At 41.6% G+C, this 22225-nt stretch overlaps 1 protein-coding gene across 3 annotated transcripts in view; it reads left to right on the forward strand.

Moving 5' to 3' along the window:
* AASS (aminoadipate-semialdehyde synthase) overlaps window positions 1–19299 on the forward strand; it is a 243251-nt gene extending 223952 nt beyond the window's left edge. For all 3 annotated transcript variants that reach the window (XM_073619794.1, XM_073619795.1, XM_073619796.1), the window contains 3 exons: window positions 4649–4737; window positions 9771–9947; window positions 15134–19299. In XM_073619794.1, coding sequence (XP_073475895.1) covers window positions 4649–4737; window positions 9771–9947; window positions 15134–15252 — 385 coding nt within the window. In that variant the 3' untranslated portion in view covers window positions 15253–19299. The remainder of the gene's footprint in view (window positions 1–4648; window positions 4738–9770; window positions 9948–15133) is intronic.
* Window positions 19300–22225: the final 2926 nt, after the last annotated feature.

Raw genomic sequence — 22225 nt, forward strand, 5'->3', positions numbered from 1 at the left:
CAGCAGCCAGAGATGGGGCACACTTCATTGAAGGGGACTTATTTTTACTGTGCAATTGTACAAAAATAGTTGTTGGCCAGTCTTCACCTAGTGGATCTCGCAGTACAAAGCAAGGTTCGCTTATGAGTTAAGATTTTTTTTTTTTTTTTCTCCATGCTACGTTCACCTTTAAACCTTTTCAGCTGCTGAACACCACTACTGTATATTCCCCTGGATATATAGTTGATTAAATGTGAATACAGTACAGTGCTAAATAAAGCAAAAAATACCAATTAAATGGTCGAGTAATATAATACACCTCCCTCTCACACTCGGATACTGCCATACACTTCCCAATTAAATCATTTTGCAATAATGTCCACTGTGCTAACAAAACCTCCCTCTTCTATAATTCACAAACATAGAAAAAAACAATATATGTGAACGAACGCAATATGTAGCAAAATTATATACAAAGTGGTTATTGGCCATACTTAAAGTGGTTGTAAAGGCTGAAGGTTTTTTACGCATGAAGGTAAAAAAAACATCTGTGTGCTGCTCCCCCCACAGCCCCCTCTCGATCCATCAATGTGCATTGCATGGGAGCCTCGACTGTCCTGAGTTTCTTTCCTCATTGGCTGAGACACATCAACGAGAAGCGATTGGCACCCACTGTTATCAATCATAGCAAGTAGGCAAATGAGGAGAAAGCTGGGGTCGGGGCCGAGCCACGGCTCTGTGTCTTATGGATGCATAGAGCAGGGCTCGAGAGTGAGCACGCACCAGTGGCCCATAGCAAGCAGCTTGCTATTGGGGGGCACTGGTCAAGGGGGAGGGGCCAGGAGCACCAGCGGGGGACCCGGGAAGAGGAGGATCGGAGCTGCTCTATGCAAAACTATTACACAGAGCAGGTAAGTATGATTTGTTATTTAACCACTTCAATACCAGGCACTTAGACACCTTCCCGCCCAGACCAATTTTCAGCTTTCAGCGCTGTCGCAATTTGAATGACAATTGCGCGGTCATGCTACACTGTACCCAAACAAATTTTTTATCATTTTGTTCCCACAAATAGAGCTTTCTTTTGGTGGTATTTGATCACCTCTGCGGTTTTTATTTTTTGCGCAACAAATAAAAAAAGACCGAAAATTTTGAAAAAAAACAAGTTTTTCTTTGTTTCTGTTAAAACTTTTTGTAAATAAGTACGTTTTCTTCTTCAATGACGGGCACTGATATGGCTGCACTGACGGGCACTGATACGGCGGCACTGATGGGCACCGATGAGGTGGCACTGATGAGGTGGCACTGACGGGCACTGATGATGGGCACTGATAGGCGGCACTGATGGGCACTGATAGGTGGCACTGATGGGCACTGATAGGTGGCACTGGTATGCGGCACTGATGGACACTCATAGGTGGCACGGATGGGCACTTATAGGCGGCACTGATGGGCACTCATAGGTGGCATTGATGGGCACTCGTAGGTGGCATTGATGGTTACTTATGGGTGGCACTGATAGTTGGCACAGATGGGCACGGATGGGCACTGATAGATGGGCACTGATGGGCACGGATGGGCACTGACAGGTGGCATGAACGGACACTGATGGGTGGCACTGATGGCATTTCTTGTTTGCAGTGATGCCCCTAAGGGTGGCATTGCTGGGCATCACTGCAACATAATTGTGCCAATCAGTGCCCATTTGTGGGCACTGATTGGCACAGATTTGGCACACTGGGCACATGTGGATGGCCATGGGGTACATACCTGGCCATCCACATGTTGCCCCTTCCCTGGTGGTCCTAGTGGAGATCCCTGGTGGTCCAGTGTGGTGATCTGAGGGGGGGCTGCGCTGATAAACAATCAGCGCAGACCCCCCCTGCCAGGAGAGCCGCCAATCGGCTCTCCTCTACTCGCGTCTGTCAGACGCGAGTGAGGAAGAGCCGATCAACGGCTCTTCCTATTGACAGCGTGATCAGCCGTGATTGGACACGGCTGATCACGTGGTAAAGAGCCTCCGCCGGAGGCTTTTTACCAAGATCAGTCTGACACACCGCTCCACCGATCGCCGCGATGCGCGCCCCCGGGGGCGCGCTGCGGCATGTTATTCTGCTGGACGTCATATGACGTCCAGTCAGGATAACACAACCACTTCCCGGACGTCAATCCGCTATAGGGCGGGCGGGAAGTGGTTAAAAAACAAACCTTTACTATCACTTTAACCTAAAGTGGGCTTTGCAGGACAATTCAAGAACAGCTTATAATGCCTGTGCCCCCTCCTCCTTTTAAAATTCACTAGCTAATAATATGTTTAAAATTTAGATTTTAACCACTTCAATACAGGGCACTTATACACCTTCCTGCCCAGACCAATTTTCAGCTTTCAGTGCTGTCGCAGTTTGAATGACAATTGCGCGGTCATCCATCACTGTACCCAAACTAAATTTTTATCATTTTGTTTCCACAGATAGAGCTTTCTTTTGGTGTTATTTGATCACCTCTGTGGTTTTTTTTTGCTAAACAAATAAGTAAGTTTTCGCTTTCACTGACGGGCACTGATAAGGCGGCACCGATGAGGTGGCACCACTGAGCGGGCACTGGTAGGCAGCACTGATGGGCATTGATAGGCGGTAGTGATGGGCACTCATGGGTGGCACTGGTGGGCACTGATAGGTGACACTGGGCACTGAAATGCTGCAAAGATGGGTTCTTATGGGTGGCACTGATGGGCATTGATATGTGGCACTGATACACAGCACTGATATGAGGCACTGATAGGCATCCCTGGTGGCACTGGTAGGCATTGAGTGGGCACTGATTGGCAGCTGCCTGGGCATTGATTGGCAGCTGCCTGGGCACAGATTAGTATTTCCCTTGGGGTCTAGGGGGGGCATACCTGATGGTCCAGTGTGGATGGCCATCCTGGTGGTCCTGGGCGGCATCTGAGGGGGGCTGCACTGATAAACAACCAGCAAAGACCCCCCCTGTCGGGAGAGCAGCCGATCGGCTCTCCTCTACTTGCGTCTGTCAGACGTGAGTGAGAAAAAGCCGATCACCGGCTCTTCCTATTTACATCATGATCAGCCGTGATTGGACACGGCTGGTCATGTGGTAAAGAGTCTCCGTCAGAGATTCTTTACCTAGATCGGAGTTGCGGTGTGTCAGACTGACACACCGCAACAACGATCGCCGGACAGCGAACAACGAGGGCGGGCGGCAAGTGGTTAAACTTGCCTTACTCCCATCTTTATATTGCTTAACATGACCTTGCTATTCTTCCAGGAGGGAGATTCCTGGAAGATGCAGAGCATTCCAAATCTCAACAGAAGACACCCTGGTCCATTACCACTTCAATGCTGGACACTTTTACCCCCTTCTTGCTCAGGTCCATTTTCATCTTTCAGCGCTATCGCATTTTGAATGACAATTGCGTGGTCATGCTAACCGAAGCCAAGCTAAATTTTTATCATTTTGTTTACACAACTAGAGCTTTCTCTTTGGTATGTATACAGTGCTGTGGGTTTGGTTTTTTGGGGTTTTTTTGCTCAATATAAAGGAGAAAAGACCGTTTTTTTTTAAAAAAGGCATTTTTTTGGTTTCTGTTATAAAATTTTGCAAACAAATAATTGTTCTTCATGCGTTTACGCCAAAATGTATTCTGCTACATTTTCTTTGGTGAAAATAATCTAAATCAGTGTAATATTATTTAGTCTGTAAGAAAGTTATGCAGTCCACATATATCTGAAAATTGATCAATCCTGATGTACTGACGGCCTATCTCATTTATTGAGCTCCAAAAATGTCAGAACAATGCAGATATCCCCCAAACAACCCCTTTTTAGAAAGTAGAGGCATGGTGAGTTTTTTTGAAGTTGTCATTTTTTGTTATCTTTTGGAAGATGACATTTTTTTTTTCTACATACTGTCACCAGTGCAGTACAGCGTGATCATATGGCAGTGATCAGACACACTGACTGGTGACATTACAAAAAAATATATATATTTTTTCAATTTTTTCTTCAATTTTTCTTAATGATTTTATTAAAAAATGTTTACAATTTTCTTTTTTCTTTTTTTCTTTTTACACACTGATATGACCAGAGCAGAATAATGTTACCATAGTAACATTGTACTACTCTGGGGAAGTGATCAAGATTTTTTCACAGCTAGCAACACAATTATACACAATGGATTAGGCATACTTAACATGTTCCTTTTTTGAGAATGATGTACTAAGCTAGCTGTTGTCACTGTTTTGCAATGCAGTGCATTTACAAGAAAGTGATATACGCAACACAGGCCTGCAGTTTTTATAGTACTACTGACAAGATGAATCGTGACAATCTAGGATGCCTTTCGCTAAACAAGACTTAAACTTGCTGTGTGCATGGGATTTTTTTTTTTTTTTTTTTTTTTTTTTTACTAACCCCACACTGGGAAGGGGGATAGGGATACACTGATGTATGGAGAGGCTAAAATACTGTGTGACAGTGTTATTTGGTTACTTTTTATTATTATTATTAATAGTATTAGTAGTTGCAGCACTAGTAAACTATTGGCTTATAGGTTTTATATTTTCAACAATATATTGTTAATATGCATATCTTTTTTGGTTGTCTGCTGTAATAGCTGTTTGGTCTGACTGTATATGCGGTGATATTTCTAGGTTTGGCCTTCTAGGTGAAGAACCAGTGCCTGTTGCAGAATCTGTTGTTGGTGCACTAGCTAAACATCTAGAAATGCTGCTTTCTTTTGGTAGGTAACATAATTTCTGTACAAAATGCAGTTTACTGTTTATTTTTAAATGTACACCTTGTTAGCAAGACCACACCATACGGTGTCATTCAAGTTAGTTTGGTTGGGTATTGGGAAACCACCACCAGTCTGAACCAGAAGATAAGAAACTGCTATCAGCATGTTACTCCAATAATCCAGATTTTGCTGAACGGACCACATAGTCCAGTCTTTGGGCATTCAGGATTGGTAATGCTGAGCTATTCCTAGCCTCATTTTCTTATTCTTGGCTGACTGCAGTTGATCTCAGTATGCCGCTGTAGCCATCTTCTACAAGGTTCAGTGTGTTTCTCATTTAAATATGCTGTTCTAATCCTTGTCTCACTTCGAGACCGTCTCATACAATACAAAATACTCCACCGGGCATATATCGCCCAGTATAGATTGCATAAAATGAGAACCTCCCTGTCCTCGGAGTGTTGGAGGATATACTGGGGACCCGGGTGATTTTATACATGTCTTCTGGTTATGTCCAGCGATTAGAAACTACTGGTCACAAGTACTCTCTGTAATACAACAAGTAGTGGGAATATACATAGCCCCAATCCCGCAGATATGCCTACTAGGCTTAATAGAATAATTAGCCCCCAGGATAGCAGAGCGAACCCTGATGGGACTCCTGCTCTTCTATGCCAGGAAGATGATCACCCTCTGTTGGAAAAAACATGCTTCCCTTTTGCTATGGAAAACACATGTCAATAATGTTTTGCCACTCTACAAAGAAACATACCAAAATAGGGGTTACCCAAATAAATATGATTATGATAGAGTGTGGGCCAAATGGTTAGGTGAAGCCTCCATGGCAACCGCTGACTGACTGGACCGTTACAAATTGCCACTCCATGGGTGAAAGTAATGTGGATACATGGGAAGTCATCTCTACTGAAATCTCTACTTTGGTTTTGCTTTGTTACCTTTATTGTCCCTTGGGTCTCGACTGATAGACATGATCCTTAGTTCCTCTAATTGAGCAAGAGCCAACTCGGCAACAAGGTTTTTGACGTGCTACAGCTGTTTGACACTTATGATGGATGTGGAACACTATGCCGGCTGGCACTGACTCCTGTGTGGGTCTTGTTTCAATGCTGTGGCAGGTTAACTGTTGTTTGTCTGTCTGTCTTTATACTCAATAAAAAGATTAAAAAAAAAAAAATGCTGTTCTACTCAGTACTGTTTTTTATAAAGAGTGCTTTTTTGAGCAGCTGTGAACATCTGTCAGCCTGGCCTTAGTCCCCTAACATTACTCACAGAGTTGTTGCTCACTTAAGGTTTTGTTTGTACTGCCTTTGTCTGTTATCACTAGTGATTGTATTTCATAAAAACCCCAAACGGGCAGCACTAAAGCTGGCCATAGACGTTTCGTTTTTTGTTTTTTTTCTCTGTTCAGATCCTTCCATCCACACAAACAAGATAGATGGGGATTCCCCCCACCAGGACATTGTGTTCTGACAGTCTGAATACAATTATCAGTGGCTCAAACTAGCAAAAAAAAGGGGCAAAGGTGCAGACACAACACCTCATATTTTTGACTATAGCGCCACCTGTGGGCAGTCCTATAGTGCTATAGGCAGCTCAGTTCTTTCTGCCTAGTATCAGGAGACCTAGCTCCCTGCTCAAACTTGTGGTTCTCTAGTTTTTTTTTTTTTTTATCTTTTTCTTGATTTCTTTTTTTTATTTTTTTTCCCGAAGAGATCTTCAGTCAACAGCTGGGCTGGGTGACAGGCTGGATAGTCTAGATTCAGTATTAGTGGCTAGAGAGTTAAACATCTCACAGGGACACATATGACTGGACACTAGACATCCATATCAGTGTTGCCGTGGCTTACAGTCGTCCTGCACCTTTCGCTGGATTGGTAAGTAGACAAAAGCCTCCTCCCTTGGGTGGGCTGTGGGTATTTTGGGCCCAGTCCTCCCCCACCTCCTCTCTGCATTACACCTGCCTGGTCTCCTGTGGGCAAACTAGTGCTTCTCTGTGGGTTATGGTCAGCCTTTGGCGACCAGTTTCTCCAGCGGCGCCCACCTTGTGCTGGTCCAGTGTCCATTTACCCATGGCCACGGTGGCCATTTTGCCTGCGCTGGTAAGTGGCAGCTATTTTTCCTGGGGTGAGCTCAGAGGCTATTTTCCTGTAGCCTGGTTTGGCAGCCATTTTAGAGTGGGTCCTCTACTAGTCATCTGGTTGACAATGCATTCATAGTAGCTGGGACCCCGTAGCGGCCATCTTGGGATCCCCTAGCATTGCTTCTGGGCTGTGGAAGCAATCCCCTTCTGGCTTCTTTGACCTTTCTAGTGCCCAACGATGTGGTTTCTCCCCCTGTGACATGGACATCTCGCACAACTGTGCTGCTAGGCATCCTGTTTTATGGCCGTAATGAGTCCTACTGGGTTTCCCCTATTCCCTATTGCAGCCCACCAGGGGTGGTGGTCAGCTCCCTATCCATGGATGTGGTCCCTACAGTGCCTGCCACACATGGAGTCTCGAGAGCACACATCTCCTACAGACCCCTCCATGGCGGTAGCCTAAATCAATCATAAGAGCAGGACAAGAAGCTTGGCAGTAGCGCTGGAGGCCTCCCACATTCTTCAGTGGGTGGAACTGCATGTGCTGACTCTCTCAGCTATTTACATTCCAGGTGTGGACAGCTGGTAGGCGGACTACCTTAGTTGTCAAATGCTGGATCAAGGAGAGTGATCTCACTCAAAATTGGATATATGAAATATGGATTTTCTTGCCTCTTGTTTAAACAGGAAAGTGTTGAGGTCTGTGGCAAGAGCAAGGAAACCCCAGACAAATTCATTGGGCACTCTGGTAGTGCCATGGAGCCGTTGCCAACTCATTTACAACTTTCCTCCTCAAGCTTCTCCCTTGCTTGCGTGGTATAGAAGCCCAAGGGATCCCGGTCAGTCTGATAGCACAGGATTGGCCTCGGCAGCCTTGGAACACTGATGTGGTGCCATTGGTCATGGACGTTCCTTGGCGGCTGCCTCTGTGCCTTCTGTCCCAAGGGCTGGTCTTCCACCCTGCTTTACTGTCACTGGCTTTGACGCCTTAGCTTTTAAAAGCCAGGTTTTGAGATAGGGGGGTGTCATAATCTGTGATTCCCACCACGTAGAAGGTGGTGTAAATCCACCTCTTTGAATAGTTACAATCATACTTGGAAGACTTATTATGTAATGCGAGACTGTGGATGTGCACCAGTGTTCCATCGCTGTGTCCCGGATTTTGGCCTTTCTTCAACGGGGCATCGATCATAAACTGGCCTTGAGTACCATTAGGGGCCTGCTCTCTGCCCTTGCGATTTTCTTTCTTTTGCCTTTGGTCAGGCACTCCTTGGTTCGGAATGTAGCTCTGCCAGTGCAGTCTCCGTTGCCGCCATGGGACCTGAACCTGGTTCTTCAGAAACCTCCCTTTGAGATTAGGGATATTCACTTGCTTACTCTCTCCCAGAGGTTACCTTTTTGGTTGCCATCACTTCCACACAACACACATCAGACTTGGTGGCCTTTTCCTGTAAGTCTCCCTATTTGGCTCTACACAGAGATAAGGTGGTTCTCCATCTGTGTCCCTCTTTCCTTACAAAGATGGTGTCCGATTTTCAGTTGAATGAGGACTCTACCAGGGCAATTAGTGCCTCCTGGGCATTCCAACATTAGGTGCCTTTGTCTCAAATTTGCAAGGCTGCTACCTGGTCACCCACGCACACCTTTTACTAAGTCCAAGGCAACACTGTGACCTGGATGTCTAGTGTCCAGTCATATGTGTCCCTATGAGACGTTTAACCCCAGATCAGGATGGGATTTACCCAGCCAACCCAGCGCATAGCTAAAGGTCTGCTTGCGCTAACTGACTAGACCAGGGTGACTACTGGATCTAAATTATCTAGCCAGGGATCCTCAAACTACGGCCCTCTAGCTGTTGCAGAACTACACGTCACATGAGGCATTGTAAAGCTTTGACATTCACAGACATGACTAGGCATGATGGGAATTGTAGTTCGTGAACAACTGGAGGGCCGTAGTTTGAAGATCCCATTCTAGCTTGTCACTGAGCCCAGCTATTGACTGAAAATATCCACTGGAAAAAGAGGAAAAAAATCTATAGAGCCACAGGTTCCAGCAGAGAGATAGGTCTCCTGACACTAGGCAGAAATAACTGAGCTGCCTATAGCAGAGAGGGGGTTTGCTACCAACCAGAAGTGCCCATAGGCAATGCTGTGATTGTTTTCCTCTGCCTAGTGGCCTACTCGTGAAGGTGGTGATCTAACCTATGGTCAAGATTATTGTCAGTTTGGTTGCTCTTCTCTGCAGTCTTTCTAGTTCCCCATTTATTTATTTTTTTTTGTGAACCAAGGCCCAAAACTAAGCTGCTTTTTTAAATTAAGTTTTACTAATGCTTTGTACCAGAGCAAGGCTATATGTGCCCCATTTGGAGTCTGTACCTGTTTTAATAGCTTGGCATTGCATGCTATTATTAAAGAAGACCTTCAGTCTTTTTTTCATCTTTCCATCTATTAAATCTTCTGTCTTTGCTGTTTTAACTTTCGATAGTAAAACATATTTTTTTTTCTGCCAGTAAATGCCTTATACAGCCCACTTCCTCTTTCTTGTCTGGTCATGTTGCCTAGGCGAATGACATCATGCAAAGCTCTCGCTCTCGTGAGAGTTTGCCAGCAGGGGGGGGGGGCGCAGGAGAGTGGAGGAGGGACACTCTTTAAGTGTCTGTTTGAGAAGTTCTGGTAACCATTGACTCCCTGGGGTTGTACTCCTAGAGGTACATGCATGTTTTTAGTCCCCATGTCCATAATTTAAACCTCATGCTGTCACGCTTGGCAGCAACCATTTTTAGTACAAAGGTTTTGCTTGAAAGTACTTCAGGTTTTGAAGGGTGTAATGTAACACTGGCCCGATCACTATTTACACATTTCTTTTCAATTTTGCATTTAAAATTGTACTTTTCCTTTAATTTTGAGGTCTCTGTTTTACACTATTACACTAGGTCCTGGAGAACGAGACATGATTGTTATGAGAAATGATATTGGCATCAGACATCCCTCTGGACATTTGGAAGCTAAAAATATAAGCTTAGTGGTATATGGAGATGTAAATGGCTACTCTGCTATGGCAAAAACTGTGGGCTATCCCACTGCTATTGCTGCTAAAATGGTTTTGGATGGTAAGTATTCATTTATTTCTGTAACATCTCACATTACCAGTGTTTGCAAAAGCTAATTACTCTGAAAACTAAGATGATGTGAGATTTGATGTTTTTGAAAGGAAATTGTATGCTGTGATTCAGAGGAAAATCTGTGAACCTTCTAATGCTTTAAAGTTTGAAATCCAGATATTTTTGAACTGATCGGGTGTATCACATTTCACATTTTTGATTTTTTTTTTTTTAGGAAAAATAGGACTTTAACGTTTTATCTCATTTATACTGTAATGGATTCTAAGCTCTTGCAAATTATTTATTGCTACTTTATACCCTAATAGAGTGCAAGTTTTTCCATCTTGCAAAACATACAGTGGATATAAAGTCTATACACCCCTGTTAAAATGTCAGGTTTCTGTGATGTAAAAAAAATTAGACCAAGATAAACCATTTCAGGACTTTTTCCAGCTTTTAATGTGACCTATAAACTGTTCAACTTAGTTGAACCACAAACTGAAATCTTTTAGGTGGAGGGAAGTAGGTGTTGGAGATTTTCCAAAAAAAAAAAAAAACTCTATTCACGATTCGAATCGAGTTTTTTTTTTTTTGGACACCACGCCGGTGCTGAGGAGCTGCGGGCAGGAGTTTTTAGGTGAGGCCACGGCTTCAGCCTAGTCCGCGAGGCCGAAGCCTAAAAACTCCTACCCGCAGCTCCTCAGGACCGGCGCGGTGAAAAGAAAAAAGCTAAAAAAATCGATTTGCTTAAATTTTGAATCAATTTGACCTCAACTTGATTCAAGATTTAAATCGATTTTTTTTCCCCAGCCCTAGAGGGAAGTAAAAATTAAAAACTAAAATAATATGGTTGCATAAGTGTGTACACCCTCAAACTAATACTTTGTTGAAGCACCTTTTTGATTTTATTACAGCACTCTTTTTAGGTATGAGTCTATCAGCATGTCACATCTTGACTTTGCAATATTTGCCTATTCTTCTTTGCAAAAACACTCCAAATCTGTCAGATTGCGAGGGCATCTCCTGTGCACACCTCTCTTCAGATCACCCCACAGATTTTCCTTTGGATTCAGGTCTGGGCTCTGCCTGGGCCATTCCAAAACTTTAATCTTCTGGCGAAGCCATTCCTTTGTTGTTTTGGATGTATGCTTTGGGTCATTGTCATGCTAAACGATGAAGTTCCTCCTCCTGTTCAGCTTTATAGCAGAAGCCTGAAGTTTTATTGACTGGTATTTGGAACTGGTTATAATTCTCTCTACCTTGACTAAGGCCCCTGTTCCAGCTGAAGAAAAACTGTCCCAAAGCATGATGCTACCACCACCATGCTTCACTGTGGGTATAGTGTTCTTTTGGTGATGTGCAGTATTTTTGCGCCAAACATATCTTTTGGAATTATGACCAAAAAGTTCGATCTTGGTTTCATCAGACCATAACACGTTTTCCCACATGCTTTTGGGAGACTTCAGGTGTGTTTTTGCAAAATTTAGCCAGGCTTGGATGTTTTTCTTGGTAAGAAAAGGCTTCCATCTTGCCACTCTACCCCATAGCCCAGACATATGAAGAATACGGGAGATTGTTGTCACATGTACCACACAGCTAGTACTTCCCAGATATTCCTGAAGTTCCTTTAATGTTGCTGTAGGCCTCTTGGCAGCCTCCCTGACCAGTTTTCTTCTCGCCTTTTCATCAATTTTGGAAGGAAGTCCAGTTCTTAATATTGTCACTGTTGTGCCATTATTTTTTCTACTTTATGATGACTGTCTTTACTGTGTTCCATGGTATAGCTAATGCCTTGGAACTTCTTTTGTACTCTTCTCTTGACTGATACCTTTTAACATTGAGATCCCTCTGATGCTTTGGAAGCTCTCTGCAGAACATGGCTAGTATGTGACTAAGAAAATGTCAGCAAAGACCTAATAGAACAGCTGAACTTTATTTGGGGTTAATCAGAGGCACTTTTAATAATGGCAGGTGTGTACTGACTCCTATTTAAAATGAGTTGGAATGTGATTTTTTTATTGTGAAAAACGCTACCGCCCCAGTTAGTGCCCACGTGTGCAACCACATTTTAGTTTTTTATTTTTACTCCCCCCTTCAAAAGATTTCAGTTTGTTTTTTAATATAGTTTTTCAGTTTATAGGTCACATTAAAGGTGGGAAAAGTTCTTAAATTATACATCTTTGTATAATTTTTTTTTTTTTTTTTTACATAACAGAAACCTGACATTTTAAAAGGGTGTGTAGACTTTTTAGATCCACTTTTATTATTTTTTTAATTAGCTAGCCAGTCGTTTTAGTATTTTAGCTATTAACAATTTTTCCATCTGATTTTCATATTGTGTGTACGGGCCTTTAGAAGGCAAATCGGAAAAATTAGCCTACATTGGTCTGAATAACTGATGCACAAAAATTGCATGCAGGAATATAGTAATGGTGGTGGGCATTGCTCAGGGGCACCTTTAGGCAGTGCTAGGTGCAGTCAAGGTTGGAGTATAGTTATCAAATTTGTAGTTTATATATCTGCTGCATTGTATTATCCAAAACACCATATTTACCATACCATGTAAAATACAATAATTAAAAGAAAACAAAATTACATGTTGGCATATTTTATGAAAAATACTATAATATAATTATGAAAATTTACTGTTTGACAGCCACAATCTACAGCTCTATGCCTATAGTAACAGCTTGGCACCCACAATTTAAAAAAGGTTATACTAAACAAGTAAGGAACAAATTAGTTCATGTATGACTTTAATTGTATTCAGCAAGATCATTTGGCTGTGTCTGATGAGATTCTTTTTTAGATTGCCCCCTAGAAGTTGTCTTCTGTCCAGGGGGGGTCTTTATATTGATTAATTTTTTTTTATGTTTTTCCATTATGCCTGCTTTGGCTTCCAAGAAAATCTTCATGTCATAATGACTTATGGTTTACACTTTGCCTACTCCACAGTAGTGTGCTGCAGAAAGTGGGATTGGGAGATACTAGTGGGGAAGGAAAGACACCGCATGGGGGGATGCTAAAGGTAGATGTAATACAAGGGGGTTGATTTGGGTGGAAAGTTACTAAATCTGCAGCTTGGCCAGCCGCTGCACTAGTGAGTCTGTGAACCCAAAATTGCTTTGAGCTGCGCACTTTGGGGTTTAGCTTAACATGAGGGCACTGGTTAACAGAGTATCTCAATCTCCTCCTGTTGTCCATTGTATTCTGGCTTGCAGCACTTCCAAACCCACAGAGAAGCCAGGTAAGCACTGGGGCCAAAAAGGGAGGGCAGAAGTGATCAGGCGGCTTTACTACTGGCCAAATTGATTCTAACAGTGAGGGTCAGGCTCTTAAATTGAAATTAAGCTCGCGTTTAAAAAAGAAAATATGCTTCCACCTACCTGCTATTTGTAAAGTACACTGAACTATGTATGTGGAGCTCTGTGTCATGATGAGGTGACTTCCATATACATGCGTGGGAGTGTTGTAACAGTTTGGGCATTCAAGCGACCAAACAGATGGAACCAGAAAGGAAGACCTGGAAAAGATGAAAGCACCAGAGACCAGTGGGAGTGCTAACAGCACAGCACTGGAGGACATCGCATGACAGTTAAGTCTGTCTTAATGTGCTAATATGCAGTGCATGCTAGCACATTATAGCATAAACCACCTGGGGGGGGGCTAAAAAAAATAAAGTTTAATTCCGCTTTAAGGATGATTGGTTCCAAGAGGTTGAGGTCTAACTACTCTGAACTAGCATCATTTTAGGAGAAACTTTTTAGGTATATCAAATGGTTCTTGCTGTAGATACTGAGACCATGGAAGAAATTAAAATATAACTTTCTACAAGTGGGTTATACTAAGGCCTACAGGATATTGAACACTAGCAAACAAAACTGTTAACAAAGAAGGAAAACTGCGCTAGGACTCCAAATGTGTAATATCACAAAGCAGCGGCACAATACCCTCATACATGGTATGCTTAAATTGGAAATAAATTCAGAGCAGTGCATAAAAAAAAAAAATCACATAAACATAACATACAAGTTAAAAAACAACAACAAAATATTCACATATAAGTGTGTACATATTACTTAAGAAAAAAGTACCAATGCAGAGCCAAAGAGTTATTGAAAAGTCTCTTGTACTCTTGTGTATTTTGAGAGACATGGAAGATTGTGAATCCCAAAAGGAACCTCCAAGCTTTCTTTTTCCTTTGTTTTTTTTCGTTGGGCTGAATTTTTTCCCAACAAAACTGTTAGCCAGATATAACCTGTTCCACTTCTATCATGCTCTAATTGTTTTGCTAGTGTTTTAGGAGTGGCATCTCCCTGCTGAGAAGCAAACCCTTTTCAACCTCATTTTTCATCAAGCAAGCGTTTTCACTCCCTGCAAAGTGAAAAGGCCTTTTTTATGCAGTTTCCGGATTGGCAGATTCTCAGTTTAGTGTTAAAGGCTGTACCCAGAACTTGCTATGGGAAGATATGCACCAGCCTGTAATTTGACCCTAAGGCACTGAGGATCAATGCTCACAAGGAGCAACACGATAGAAGTATTTTATTAGAGGCTACCATCTACTAGTTTGTCCCCCCTTTCTGTCTGTCTCTCTGCTGCACATCAGGTCTTCATCAGAGTGCTACCCCCTGTATTAGTTCTGCTTAGTTCACAGGGCATAGCCATATTGGGATACTTGGATGATTAATTTTGAGAGAGCAGTTAGCACAGGCCTTGTCTACCAATGTCAGTCAAACAATTCAGACTCTGCACAGATTTGGTTGGTCCCTGCTACTGTTGTTCTTCTGAAAATTCCAATTACCTGCCAACTACACCAACCCACTGGCTTTGCCACTTTCAGAGTCACCGACCTTATCTTCATATTCTATTGACTGAAAGTGTTGCCTCAGGAGGTCTGAGTTTCTATCATTCAGGTAACTAGCAGAATTAAAAGTAGGATTGGCAGCTTCCTTTTAGGCTCTATATGAATCGTAGAAAATGAAATGCATTTACAAACCTCTAACATTCTGTAAATGTTGTACACATGCATTTTAAGTACATTTTTGCATTAAACATCCTAATATTTTAGGTCCACTGCTTTGCTAATACCCAGTCCATTATTCTGCTATGTGCTTACAAGGCTATCTGTCAGAGAATATAGTGGTTTGGTGGCATTATGTTTTCATTTTTATACATTGATTTCTATTTCCTTTCAGGTGAAATTGATGGAAAAGGTTTGGTAATTCCTCTTACTAAGAATATCTATGGACCAATCCTAGAACGAGTTAAAGAAGAAGGCATTTTGTACAATTTAAAAAGCACTTTCTCCCTTTAAGTGATGTTAAGGAGACCTGTGCATTATGCTGAACTGTTTAATTTATATATTGTCAAATACTATCACGGTAGAGTCATTTTTTTAAGAGCACAGCTGCTGTTGCTCAGTACAAAACTAATTATGGAACAAAGCAAACGTTGGTTTATGAATGTACTAAAACCTAAAAACATACCAAACTGCCTGTTATGCATTTGTCATACTTTCTTATGTGCCAAATTTTAAAATTGTTTTGCTTCAACATAAAAACTCCTTGTCATTCTTCAGTTGATTTTGATTGTGAAAAAGCAAAGACATGTGACAATTCTGTCATAAACTGCTTAAAACGAGTAACGGTTTAAGGAGCTTTATTAATTAAAGTGAAAATTATGGCTTTCTTGCTGTCATTTTGCATAAATGCATTTGCATTATGGATAGAAAATAGCCCTCACAGCTTATGTTTTGAAGCAAGGTCATGTGGCTTAAAATATACTGTATTCATACAATGGTGAATGTGAATTTCCTAGAGTTGTTTGTCTTTTATAGATTTGGATTAGACTGTCAGGTTCTATACCTTTCAATCAAAGCAAAGCAGCTATCTTGTAAAGTGTAGCTTTCCCAAGTCAGAGTATTGATATTGATAAGACTTGTAGTCTAAATCTGTTTTCTAAACTTTTTAAAAAATACATGATCCTTTTATAGAATCCAGTGATGCTTCTGCTCATCCTCAGTCCCCCTTGACATTGCTGACATTTTTCACATGACCTTGTAATAGGGTTTGTCAGGAAAATCTATTTTATATGAATTCAGCATTACAAGAATGTCTGTTTTACCTATGTGATGTTGAGATAATATGACCTGATTACTAACAAGATATAGGGAAATCTGTCTTCAGAAGACAACCGTCAAGATTGTTGTTGTATTATGTCTTTAGTCACTTCAAACATTTTGAAATGTTTTCCTGTACTTTACCAAAGATTTTCCTCTATACTTTCATCGAAAGACCCATTTTGAGGTGTGTGATGGAAAAAACAGACACAGGATGAGGTTAGTGAGGCAATAGTTAGTGGGTAGTTCTGTAGTTACATTTTTTCGATTGTATTTTGTATAACAGAAAAGGAAATTGCCATGAGTCTAGATGGGCACACATTTAAAGGATGATATGAACAAAAAGTAGCAAAACCTATAACGTTTCAGCTTTGATTTTTTATTAGCAAAATCAAAGAGGGGATCAGAGTGTTCACGTCTCCGGAAACGTACTGATTTATTTTTCTTTCTTTAAGTTGCAGTAAGATTACAAAATTACAAAATGTTACAAAATGTAGCTAAAGTGGCGTATGAAAGTGCAACAGTTCTGTACCTATTATTTCCACTTGGGCTCATTAGCTAAGCCTTTATAACCATTGAGACTATCCTCTTGGAGTGTCTCTGCGAAAAAGAAAAGGAGATTTTTATATGTTTGTAAGCTCACCTCCATACCATGCCAGAACGTGCTCAGAGAAACTGTTGGATCGAATAATTTAGTTATAATAAGCCAGTGCCTGGACTTTTCTTTCTGTCCAACTCTATAGGTAGATGCATGCACATTTGACAGAAAGTTCATGTTTCTGCTATGGCTCAGGGAAGGGAACACTCAAGAACCGTATAATCTATACCAATTAATCTATTTAAAGTCAGTAAAATCCACCTGGACTGATCCATTAATTTCCTAAGCAGGCTCAGACATGATATGTCAGGGAGTTCCTGCAGATCTAACCATTCACTGACTTGACCATGAGTAGCCTGATCAACCCAATGATTTATTAGGCACCTGATAAAATACCTGTACTAAGAGAGCTATGCCTTTTTTGATTTAGTTTTTTTATTATATTTTTTTCACATCTATTGAGGGACATGAAGTCCTAACCTTGGGTTTAATCTGCCACCTACAAAATTTGCCATTGGTAAGCTGTAGTCTAGCCCAGAATAGCCCCCGTCCTACTAAAAGCACATCACAGTTGTCCTCTAGTGTTCTAGGATGATGACTGTATGTTCTTCAGCTCTGCTATTTTAAATACAAGCCTACTTTTTAGCTAGCATGTTACTCTTCAAATCTTTCAATAATCAAGACTCTTCCCTAAAGTGCTGCTAGAATTTTCTATCTAACTGCAGCCATCAGGTACAGTCCTCCTCAGCCTGGCTTTGCAGTACTGCTTCTGGAATGGACTTTGTGGAGAAGGCATGGAAGTGACCTATGCTCTTTGGGGTCTGCATGGGGAGCATCCAGAGTCCATTCTGGTAAAATTTAGCAGATTTGTTCTTTTTCAGGTACAGAACCACTGGCATTGCCACAGCATTTAAACCTGTCTCCAGGAACAGACCAGTTAAGTTAGGCACTGGGAGATATTTTGTTTGCATAGGTTGCTGGGCACCATCATTCCCCATTTCCTGCCAACTTTGCCACAGAATTATGCTGTTGGACCTTGGTTACCTCCGGGCATCCAACCTTCACCTGCTACCAGCTGCCCTGGTTTGGTTAGTACTTAAGGTCTTGCCTCTTATCCCGAGCTTATAGTTTGCCTTAATGCTGTGCTGACACAACATGTCTAATTCTAGACTTGGAGGGGAAGGGCCCACTGTATGTACCTGGTCTCCTTAGCTAATTTTCTATGAACGACTCCCAGGCTGCTTCTAGTATGCCTACTGACTGTGCCAATGTCTGCAGCATGGAGTTACGCTGCCCTTGAAATCTATTCCATCCCTGGAGTACTCTTATGCTCAATCAGGTGTGGGTGGATTCTCTGTTCTTTGTTGATCATGGTCATGAAGCCTTTTTTTGTTTCAAATCACATAGTTTGCTGATTCTGATTGCAGAGGCCACAAGACGGCTCTCGTACCCTCTCCAATAGATTCTATATTGAATCTGCCTGCGGCCTTGGTGGCTTCCAAGTCGCAGAGATTGATTCTGAGCTGCTCAAGTCCTTGACTGATAAGCCTGCCTCTGAGAATTTGCAAGTTAATCCTCCCACATTCAGGCTAAGTTCACACTGGCATTGAAAGCAGGCGTTTGAGGAGCGTTTTTAACACTCCACAAATGCCTATGCAAATTATACTATGGACAGCACACAGTGCTGTTCACATTATTAATACATGAAGCATTCCCAATGATGGAGTGCCTCAATTTCTCAGAGCAGGGGGGGTGTCTGTCGGCCTTCTGGTCCCAGGCTGTTCTGCCCCTGCAGGTTGTCCCTTGTCTACTCTGCAGGATCAAGTTGGAGGATGTTCCAGTGATTCTAATTGCAAACAGATATGTACTTAGACTTTTCTCTGTAAGAAGAGAAAGAGAGCGCTGATTGCTGTGATACGAAGAAGTATGATCTACATGGGGTGGGGTGTGTTATAGCATTTATTTTAGTTTATATACTTATAAGATTTCTGTCCCAAGATCCAGTGCTCCATCCTGCTTCTTGGTTGCAGTTTTTGTTGCTGATGCCATGGTCCTATCAGACGGGGGCTCTTTAGACTCAGTCATCCCTACCCTCATAAAGGCCAGGAAGTCGGTATATTACAAAATCTACCATCTCACCTCCTAGGGAGGAATTTGGCAGCATCCAATTGTCTGAAAAGGTAGCTGTATTGAACCCATGGTAAAGACTAAAGAACTTGTGTACTGTACTCCAAGAAACTGATTTCACCACTAAATTGAAAAATCCTATTTTATTGCACGTATCTTCCTAATTTTAATTGGATGGCTCTTCCATACATTACCAGCTACAATAAGCAGTGCTATCAATGTCTGATTGTGTAAGTTTCTTAATACCTGTTGTTTATCATTGCTGCCTTCTATACTGTTTGGCTTTTATCTGTGCTTGAAACTGGCTGTATGAAGACAGCGCACTGGCTGTTAAACCCTTTTGACTGACTGTTATCTGTTATTTTATTGGTGGGGTAAATACACTTCTGCATTTTTTCACAAGAATAACCTGGGCAGGAAATATACGGGTACTTTTGACATGTAATTTTTATTTCTAAAGGTTTCAGATACAATATTTGACTATTTGTGGATTTAGAAAATAAAGTTCAGAAAGACAATTTGGTATGTGTTGTCATTACCATTAGTTATTTTAATGTATTTTCTTTAACAACCCTTGTTTGGAATATGCTTTATGTGGCTATCCCATTTAACTGCTTGACGACTTGCCCATACTAAAAATACATTTTACGTTAAATACTGGAGTTATGGTAGTAGCTAGCTGCCATAACCCCAGTATTTTTTTTTTACTATGGCCGATTCTCTTTTCAATAAAAGTGGTCCCCCGGGGGCGGATTCAGCGCAGGAGCACGTTAAGAAGCGGCAGGAGGGGTGCCCTCTTAAAAGCAAAAAATGGTTCAAAAAGTTCTAGAAAAGGCCTGGTCTTCAAGTGGTTAAAGTAAAACAAAATTTTTGATATAAGATATAAATAATTGCATACAAGCATCACTCCCTCCCACACTTCAATAAATACTTAAAAAAAAAAACAAAAACAAAAAAACACACAGGGAAAAGGATAAAATATTTTTTTTCAATAATTTTTTTTTTTTTTTAACTTTTATGTCATGATACTCTATCATAATATTTTTAACCATGCTACCCTATGATTAAGAAATAAAGTCCTGTATGATTTGATAAAACCAATAATGTTACAATATTCATTAAAATGTTTTGCTTTTTCAAGTTTACATGTTTCTAACCTTGCCTGTTCTGGAATAGCCACACTTTTGCTAGTGATGTTAAAAACAAATTTTCCTAACACTATTGCAGCATATGGCTGGGCTTCTTCACCCTAGTTTCTGCCCCAGAAGGTCCCATTCTCATAAATTTAAGGTTGATACAGGCCACGTGTTTTTTTTTTTTTTTTTTTGTGCTCCTCATGGGACCAAACAAGTCATACTGTGTAAAGTGGCTCCCATTACCTGTTGCTGCCCAGGTGAAGACCCTGCTTTCTGGAGATCAATTAAGGTACTTTGTGTAGGTGTTCTGGTTTGGGTTTGTTGCCTGGCTAAATTGTGGGTCTGTTACCCAGGGTGACATTGCTCTTTGATTTAAAATATTGATGGGGAAACCCAAAACTCAAGGGGTTTCAGTAACATTTTGACTGCTGAAGCCAGATTGAAAAATAGATTTATTTATTATACAAGCCTTTAGTTTTAGCTACAGGCAGGGAGAACAACAAACAGTACATGGTGATAGTCAAAAGAATTGCTGTCTGACTAGTACAGCTAATACATTTTTATACATTCTGAAGGGGGTGGCACCTGGCTAACCAAACTCTTTTGAAGTCCCATTTGATTCTCTGGTGACATTCACTGTTATGCGGATGGTCATTCACATAGGCTTGTAAATTCGTCACAGTCCCAGCATGCCCAGGGACTGTGATGGCATAAGGGGGCGGGGTCACCGCCTATATAAGTCAGAGCTGAGTGCCCAGAGTGCATTCCAGCCGGAGAGAGCGTCGTGTCAACATCAGAAGAAGAGAAGCAGGCAGAAGGCAGCAGACCGGGCTAATAAATTACTTTAAAAATCTGTGTAGTGTTTTTTTTTTATTGACACTTTTCCCTAGGTGAATAGGTAGGGGTACCATGTACCCCATACTCATTCACATAGGGTGGGGGGGCCGGGATCTAGGGGCCCCCTTATTAAAGGGTTTACCCCGGCGGATTCCGATAAGCTCTCTGCCCGCAGACCCCGACAACCAACGGCCAGGGTTGTCAGGAAGAGGCCCTTGTTCTCATCAACATGGGGACAAGGTGCTTTGGGGTGGGGGGGCCCGCAGGGCGTAGGGGTTCCTCTTAAAACCCATACCAGACCGAAGGGCCTGGTATGCCCCTGAGGGGGAACCCACGCCATTTTTTAATTTAAAATTTGGCGTGGAGTTCCCCCTCAAGATTCATACAAAACAGTGCGAGTCGGCACCCTTTCGGGTTGCCATGGAAATGGCAATCCGGAGCCAAACGCGACCACAGCTAATCGCACTGTGCAAATGCAGCTAATTGCAGTGCCTGGAGTCTTGAACTCCACAGGAAAAAAAACATGCTTTTAACTGCGGCAGAATAGCCGTCCGTGTGAAAGGCGCCTAAGGCTTCCTGGCTGAACAGGTCTTCAAAAGGCCGAGATAGCCATCTTCACAACTGGAGGTGTAAATGACATTTGAACACAACCAAGACAGCTGTTATACAATGTGACTTCTAATGAAATATACCTCCAATATATACACTTAATCATAAATAAATGTTTGATAGGGTAAATGGAATAACCATTTTATCAATATTAAACCCATTGCTGCACTGCTCTTATTTGTATTATGTTTAAAAAGGCATTTACAATCTAAAAAATAAAAAAAATATTAAGTTATTGGAAGAAAGATCTATATTGCTAAAAACATGTTTCATGTGTATAATCCAGTATGAAACAAACCCAATGTGCTAAATTCACCATGTACAATAGCTGGTTAAACAAACCTCAATTAATATATTAAATTTCCAAAGCTTCCCAAATTATGACTCCACAAGTAATAACTCTTCTGCATTCCACTGCAAATTACATGTGTCACTTGTGTCCGCTACCACTGTACATACAGTGCCCTCACCCTACTAATGTTGACCTATACTGATATACAGGTCTAGAAGCGCATGTTTCCTTTAATGGAGAAAAAGGTTGTCTCTCTCCTCCTTTCACCAATAGGGGCAGTATGACAACAGGCTCAAACAGAAAAGCAACAATCAACCAATTTATTGAAGATTAAAAACACTTGCATGTCAATGTGCACCTGACCTGAATATACATCCAGTAAAACCTTAAGAAAAGTAATAACAGAAGCCAGTGGAAACCTTTCACATCTAAAGCCTGAAGCTGGAGGACTGGGAAGCATTGACTGAACTAGTGGCATACACTTTGACAATGCAACGAGAAGCCTACCATTTGACCTCGCAGCACAAAAGTCCTACTGGTAGTTTTAGATTGTAAAACTTGCCATACACT

This window comes from Aquarana catesbeiana, linkage group LG03 (genome assembly GCF_042186555.1).
Source record: "Aquarana catesbeiana isolate 2022-GZ linkage group LG03, ASM4218655v1, whole genome shotgun sequence".
In the NCBI taxonomy this organism is placed as follows: domain Eukaryota; kingdom Metazoa; phylum Chordata; class Amphibia; order Anura; family Ranidae; genus Aquarana; species Aquarana catesbeiana.